Source organism: Octopus bimaculoides, unplaced genomic scaffold (assembly GCF_001194135.2).
Source record: "Octopus bimaculoides isolate UCB-OBI-ISO-001 unplaced genomic scaffold, ASM119413v2 Scaffold_25406, whole genome shotgun sequence".
NCBI lineage: Eukaryota > Metazoa > Mollusca > Cephalopoda > Octopoda > Octopodidae > Octopus > Octopus bimaculoides.
Genome location: NW_026306484.1, coordinates 52112 through 60158, shown reverse-complemented (window position 1 = coordinate 60158; position 8047 = coordinate 52112). Strand labels below are relative to the sequence as shown.

Below are 8047 nucleotides of genomic sequence, written 5' to 3'. Positions count from 1 at the left end.
ATATATATATACATGTATGTATAGACAGACAGATAGATATAAATGGGTATGTATATGTGTGTATATTTATATAATCCTTTTTTTTTCTTTTTCCATTGCCACAGGTCATTTTTGTGAGACCGAGATATTAGAATGCTTATCTGACCCTTGTACCAACAATGGGACATGCACTGATGGCCGTGGAACATTCCATTGCAACTGTACAGAGGGGTGGGCAGGAATCACCTGTGAGAGTAGCATCAACGACTGCCAGCCGCATCCCTGTCAGAACAACGCCACCTGCATTGACCAACACATGGGTTACCTCTGTGAATGTATGGATGGTTGGGAGGGACAGGATTGTGAGGTGAGATGTGCTCTTTAGTGTTTTTGAGAGTATAAACGATCACATCATTGAAATCTCAAAGCAACAAGATAATCCATGATTAATTCAAAACAACGTGAATAAATTAAGCATTGCATTTGACAGAAGAATCTGAATGCTAAATAGTTAAACCAGCTATATCTAGTATATATAAATTGCAGTATGTGTGTGTATAGTGACTAACAATTCTCAACCAATCTTCATTAAACTTTACACACATTTCTTATATCCCAAGGATGGTCATGCACAATAATATTTTGCCCAGAGCTCCCTCGTAAATGTAAGGTCTTCCATACTTTTTTAATCTCTATGGCCATATATTAGCATTAGAGAATATTTTTTAGTAGTTTTTACAATTTTTGATTTATTATTTATTTATATGCTGTAATTGAGTGTTATTACTTGGTTAGAGAATATTATAAAAGTGAAAGGCTTTTGTCTATTTATTTATTTCGACTGTCCTCCTGTGACGGTGATTAGATTGGCTAGGAACACTGTACGTGATGAATATCCAATACCAAACAATCTTAATCTCCATATTTAAGCTGCTTTAAACTTTGGCAAGCTTACCTTTACCTGTTCTGAGTTACTTGAAAGGTGATAAAACTAGCTTCTTACCATACAGCCACGTTTATGTAGCTTTCTTTCTGTTTTTGAATTTCTTTGTCTCTTTTTTTTTTTTTTGAAGATTGATATCAATGAGTGTGACAGCAACCCTTGTGTTGGCTCAGCGACATGTGTTGACCTGCAGGCTGATTTCAAATGCATCTGTGCGACCGGTTATACTGGAGAATTATGCCAGGTGCAGATCAACGAATGCCTTGATTCCATCGACAACCCATGCGAACACAACTCCACGTGCCACGACACAGATGGCAGCTACACATGCGAATGCGTTGCCGGTTACACAGGCCAGAACTGCGAAACGAACATCAATGAATGCGCAACGGGTGCGTGTCAGAACGGGGCCATCTGCCTGGATTTCGTCAATGACTTCAAGTGCGTGTGTGTTCATGGTTGGACGGGCCCGACTTGCAACGAGCGGGATCTCTGTTTGGACAACGAGTGCAGCGAGAACGCCACCTGTATAGAGCGGCATGATCAATACGAGTGTGTATGCTCCATTGGTTGGGGTGGCCCATTGTGTGACATGAAGATGATACCCTGTGTTCTGAACGCCTGCTCAAATAATGGGACCTGTTACCAAGAAAACCCTACTCTAAACAGTCAGGGACATTTCACATGTATTTGCCCAGAAGATTGGACAGGGCCCACCTGTGAGGTAAGCATCGTCTTTTGTTCTCAGGTGTCTATTTCCTTCAATCTTTAGTCATCTGTTTTTATCCTTTGTTAGCTCTGTCTTTAGTCTTTTGTTGTATTCTTCTGGTTTTTGATCTTCAATCTTTTGTCTTTTGTCATCTGTCTTCTATCTTTTGTTACGTTCCTGTTTTTTGTCATATATTTTCTGTCATTTGTCATCAATCATCTATCTTTCATCGTCTATCTTTTGTCATCTGTTTCTGTCTTTTATCGTCTATCTCCTTCATCAAAATTCTGCCTTTTGTCTTCTGTCATCTATCTTCTGTCTTTCATCATCAACCATCTATCTTCTGTCATGAAAATTCTGCCTTTTGTCTTCTGTCATCTATCTTCTGTCTTTCGTCATCAACCATCTATCTTCTGTCATGAAAATTCTGTCTTTTGTCTTCCATCATGTATCTTCTGTCATTTATCTTCTGTCTTTTGTCATCTAAATTCTCTCTTTTGTCTTTTTGTCATCTATAGTCTATCATCTGTCATCAGTCTTTTGTCATCTACTGTCATCTAAATTCTCTCTTTTCTCTTTATGTCATCAATCTTTTATCTTCCATCTTTTGTCAGCTATCATCTATCTTCTGCTTTTTTTTTTTGTTTATCATCAGTCTTATGCCATTTGTCTTCTGTCTTATGTCACTCGACTTCTATCCTTTTGTCACCTGTCTTTTGACATATGTGATCTGTCTTCTGGTGTTTTTTTTGTTTTTTTTGTCACCAATCTTTTATCTTCCATCTTTTGTCATCTATCTTCAGTCTTTGACTCTTCCTTGTTTTAAATTCTGTCCTTACAGATACCGATGTCATTGTACCTGCCATCCACACCACAACCTCCAGGTAAGTCTACCTTGGCTACCATTCAACTATGTTCCCAACGCCTGTCCCTCCGAGCCAAGAATTTTATGCCTAGCTATGTCTAACATTGTATCATCTCAATAGCGTCGTGCCATCTGCCCTCTGCCATCCGTCCTCAACTCTTTGGCCACTGTATTAGGATTATTCAGATATATGAATCGCCATCATTGTCGTCGTCGTCATCATTTAACGTCCATTTCCCATGCTAGCATGGGTTGGACGGTTTGAAAGGAGCTGGCGAGGCTGGAGACTGCACCGGGTTCAAGTCGTCTGCTTTGGTAGGGTTTCTAAGGCTGGATGCCCTTCCTAAGTTACGGGGACACAAACACACCAGCATCGGTTGTCAAGTGATACTGGGGACAAACACACACACACACACACACACACACACACACACATATATATATACATATATACGATGGGCTTCTTTCAGTTTCCGTCTACCAGATCCACTCACAAGGCTTTGGTCGGCCCGAGGCTATACTAGAAGACACTTGCCTTAGGTGCCATGCAGTGGGAATGAACCCGGAACCATGTGGCTGGTAAGCAAGTTACTTACCACACAGCTGGTCCTGCACACACACACACACACACACACACGCACATATATATATAATCATGTATATATCATATTGACACACACATATATATGTACATATTATTCGTGTGTGTATAAACATTCTTACATGTAAGTTTACACACACATACATGCACAGAATACATTTATATAAATATATGTGTCTGACTATGTATTCGCATGCTTAACTTGGCTTTTGTGTGTCTGTATACATGTGTGTGTGTGTGTCTGTGTGTCTAAACGTCTACACACACGATACTTAACAAACTGTTAACAGTCATACACCGACGAAACCTTTCTTTTGAACCCACCGTTCTGTATCGATTGCAATTTTCCGAGATGTTTCAAAGATGGCCGACATCCTGTCGTCTGTCTCACACAATGCCGTCTTTGCAATGATATCTGCCTTCTTAGTCTCGCCAGACTTGAAAAGTTTCAAGAGCTTTTGATAGGAAATATACAGTCCCACTGTAGTTAATGTCTTTGTGGTTGTTGTTGCTGCTGGAGATCAGAATCATTAAATGTATCTTTTGTATATAGATGATCAAAGGTTTGGTAGAAATTCCGTCATTTAATAGTAGTAGAACGTCTGTATGGCGAGTAAAGGAGGTTTTTTTATGGCTGTGTGTGTGTGTGTGTGTGTGTATTCGTCTATTAATCAGTTAATCTATCTATCTATCTATCTATCTATCTATCTATCTATCTATCTATCTATCTATCTATCTGTCTGTCTGTCTGTCTGTCTATCTATCTATCTATCTATCTATCTATCTATCTATCTATCTATCTATCTATCTATCTATCTATCTATCTATCTATCTGTCTATCTGTCTAGCTAACTGTATAAATAAATATACAAATGTGTTTGTGTGTGTGTGTGCGTGCGTGTATGTGTATGTGCGTGTGTAGATCGGAATCATTATGCTTGTATTTGTATGTTGATGGCTGTTTTTGTGCGTGAATTTTTCATGCGTTAGTGTGTATGTATATCGGAATGTTTGTGTATGTTTCTATATGTATGAATGTCTGTGTCTGTGTGTGCGTGTGTGTGTGTGTGTGAATTTAAAACATGAAGAAAAATGTTGTTGATGAAAAAATAGCAAATAAAATTTTTAAAAAATGGAACCCCCCCCCCAAATAATCTGCAGACAGCACCACTTAGTGGCTTGTGCACCATGCAACACATCACCTGATTTTTGTAATCCAACCAAACTTCTCTCTTGGCAGGTTCAAACTCAGCCGAGATTTTCCTTATTGGAGACATAGATGCCATTGATGTGTCCCTGGTGAAGAGAGATCTGCTGGACCTACTTTCTCATCAGGTTGGCCTGAACAAAGAACATTTGGACATAGATGTTGCATTGACCAAAATGACTGCTGAAGATGAGTGAGTTGTTCAAATTATTAAGTTATTTTTAGCTGTAAGGGGTGTCTCTGGCCACAGAACATTCGTCAATATTGACATTTTTCGGCCACTCATTGTACACTTGTGTGCGGCTCATACACTCCTCTCCATACACTTTCAGTAACGTTGCGTAGGTCTCTGAGCAGGTATTGCCATGATAACTCTGTTATGGTTAATGCGACGATCACACACTACACACCTTCCTTCCTAGTCTCATTTATATTTGAGCACTTCTTTTGCCGTCCTATATAAACTTTTTTGTTTCTTAATAGGAGACAATTATTATTACTGTTATATATATATATATATATATATATATGTATAGATAGATAGATATATTATATATATATATATATATATTCTTTTACTATTTTACTTATTTCAGTCATAGACTGCAGCCATGCTGGAGCACCACCTATAGTCATACAAATCGACCCCAGAACTTATTCTTTGTAAGCCTAGTACTTATTCCATCGGTGTATTTTGCCGAACCGCTAAGTTACGGAGATGTAAACACACCAACATCAGTTGCCAAGTGATGGTGGGGGAACAAACACAAAAACACAAACACACACACACACATAACGACGGGCTTCTTTCAGTTTCCATCTACCAAATCCACTCACAAGGCTTTGGCTGGCCCGTCCTCACAACCACCACTAACCCCCTCCACCCCAATCATTATCACCTTCACCATCACCATTACATCAACCCCCCCCATTATCACTACAACCACTAAAATCACCACCCTACCTTACACATCTTCATCCATTTCCAGCATCAGTGTTGTACGTGTCCTAGCAACGGCATCGACCGACATTCCAGATGTGGACACAAAGCTGGACAATCTGCAAGCGTCGTGGGAAGAAATTCCTCTCTACATTGTCGAGCGTGACATGACTTACCCTGTGTACAGGGGGCACTTCGGAACAGGCGACAGAAACCCAGAAAACGCACCCACAGAGGTAAGTCCTGGAAATACACACACACACACACACACACATCCATATATATGCACATATATATTATATACACACACACACACACACACACATCTTAGCTCGTAAGTTACCTCATCATTTCGCATTTGTCTTGCTTCTATATGTTGATTCCCTGAAGATGAATGTATATGGAATTCCAGCAGCTCTTACTTCTTTGAAGGAGAGCTCACATATATTTTGAAACATGTGTAGGAATTAAAGGAACTTTTATTTATATGCGTTTTGCTCCATTTATTGTTATTATATATATACATATATATATTACACACACACAGGTATCGGCATGACAACTTTCTCTGTCATGGTCAATACGACGATCACATGCTACACACCTTCCTTCCAAGCATTGCTGTAAACAACAGAAGTGAGCTGGAACATTAAAACTTGGTGCACATGCACAGCAGAGGTCAAGGTCAATCTACACCAAGCAGCTTCACTCTGGATGCTTTAGCTTCATTGCTATGGCAACAGTCCGGATATTTATCTATTTCTTTATGGCCCACAGGGGGCTAAACATAGAGGGGGCAAACAAGGACAGATAAAGGGATTAAGTCGATTACATTGACCCAGTGCGTAACTGGTACTTATTTAATCGACCCCAAAAGGATGAAAGGCAAAGTCAACCTCGGCGGAATTTGAACTCAGAACGTTAACAGCAGACGAAATACTGCTTAACATTTCGCCCGGTGTGCTAACGATTCTGCCAGTTGCCCACCGTTCCGGATACTTATCGATCAGACCTTGCATATGACTATGCACACGTCTGTATGCACCCTTCTGCAACACATAGCACCAGTAAGACGGCGAGCTGGCAGAGACGTTAGCATGCTTAGCAGTATTTTGTCTGTCGTTACGTTCTGAGTTCAAATTCTGTCGAGGTCGACTTTGCCTTTTATCCTTTCAGGGGTCGATAAATTAAGTACCAGTTGCGTATTGGAGTCGATCTAATCGATTGCCCCCCCCCCCCCCCCGCGCCTGCTAAAAATTTCGAGCCTTGTGCCTAGAGTAGAAAAAAAATATATAATACAAACAAACATATCATCTTTATTTCCAGAATTGGGCTCAATCTTACTGGTACATCATCCTTTTGGTTGTCATAGTTACCATGTTTGTAGTGTTTGTTGTCCTGGTGGCCATCATGATACTCCGGCGGTAAGTAAAAATGTCATTTTAGTCTCTTCTATTGCCGCGTGGAGGCGCAATGGCCCAGTGGTTAGGGCAGCGGACTCGTGGTCATAGGATCGCGGTTTCGATTCCCAGACCGGGCGTTGTGAGTGTTTTATAGAATTGTACTTTTAAAAGTGCAAATTACTCTGAAATTACGTGATGCAACAATTACATCTCCTGGTGTTGACGAACTTTCATATGCCATTGTGTAATGACTTCTCTGGCGAATTATCGCTGCCTATGGCAGTCAAAACAGCACAGCCGGGTTGGATGTGCTAATTAAATTATCTTAGAATGGCTGTCATCGTTGGTAATTGCCTGTTAATCTCTTTTGGATTCATCTCTTAGCCATTAATTAGTTGCTAATATATTTTCATCAGCTACTTCGTTTCTCTAATTATGTCATAATTCTTTTGTTATCAAATTTCTGCCTGTATATACTACCTTTTGAAGATATTTTGAAAATAATGAAGTATTTAGTAAAATAATTTGTCCTTTCAAAAGCTGATGCTCAGGACATAAATTAACAAGAAATTTTAATTGAAAGTTTTAATTTAGATCACTTGAACCCTTTAGTTACCATATTTGTACTGATTTGTTTCAATTAATTCTGAAAATAATGAAGAATTTAGTAAAATAATTTGTCGTTATTAAGCTGGTGTTTGGAACATAAATTAACATAAGCTAAACATAAATTAACATGAAATTTTGATTGAAAGATTTAGTTTAGATCACTGGGTATTTCAGATTGTATCTAATATAATATATATGAATGTCTGTGTGTCACACTTTTACAACTTTAATAAATCCTTTCAACTGGAAGCACAATGCCTCAAATCTTGGGGGAAGGGACTTAAGTCAATTACATTGACCCCAGCGCATAACTGGTGCTTTTTTTATCGACCTCAAAAGGATGAAAGGCAAAGTCGACCTCGGCACAATTTGAACTCAGAATGTAACAACAGACGAGATTCCGCTAAACATTTCTCCCGGCATGTTAATGTTTCTGCCAGCTCAACGCCTTAGATACCAGTTTAATAATCCTTTCTACTATCGGCACATCATCATCATCATCATCATCGTTTAACGTCTGCTTTCCATGCTAGCATGGGTTGGACGATTTGACTGAGGACTGGTGAAACCGGATGGCTGCACCAGGTTCCAATCTGATTTGGCAGAGTTTCTACAGCTGGATGCCCTTCCTAACGCCAACCACTCCAAGAGTGTAGTTTATATATATATCATCATCATCATCGTTTAACGTCCGCTTTCCATGCTAGCATGGGTTGGACGATTTGACTGAGGACTGGCGAATCAGATGGCAGCACCAGGTTCCAATCTGATTTGGTAGAGTTCCTGCAGTT

General features: G+C 39.6%; 1 protein-coding gene across 1 annotated transcript in view; it reads left to right on the top strand.

The window, feature by feature from the left end:
• The window catches only part of LOC106871835 (fibropellin-1), a 61315-nt gene that overhangs the window by 40326 nt on the left and 12942 nt on the right, over positions 1 to 8047 (top strand). The window contains exons 5-10 of the mRNA XM_014918553.2: positions 105 to 346; positions 1053 to 1646; positions 2473 to 2515; positions 4338 to 4497; positions 5294 to 5480; positions 6571 to 6668. Of these exons, the coding sequence (XP_014774039.1) occupies positions 105 to 346; positions 1053 to 1646; positions 2473 to 2515; positions 4338 to 4497; positions 5294 to 5480; positions 6571 to 6668 (1324 nt within the window). The remainder of the gene's footprint in view (positions 1 to 104; positions 347 to 1052; positions 1647 to 2472; positions 2516 to 4337; positions 4498 to 5293; positions 5481 to 6570; positions 6669 to 8047) is intronic.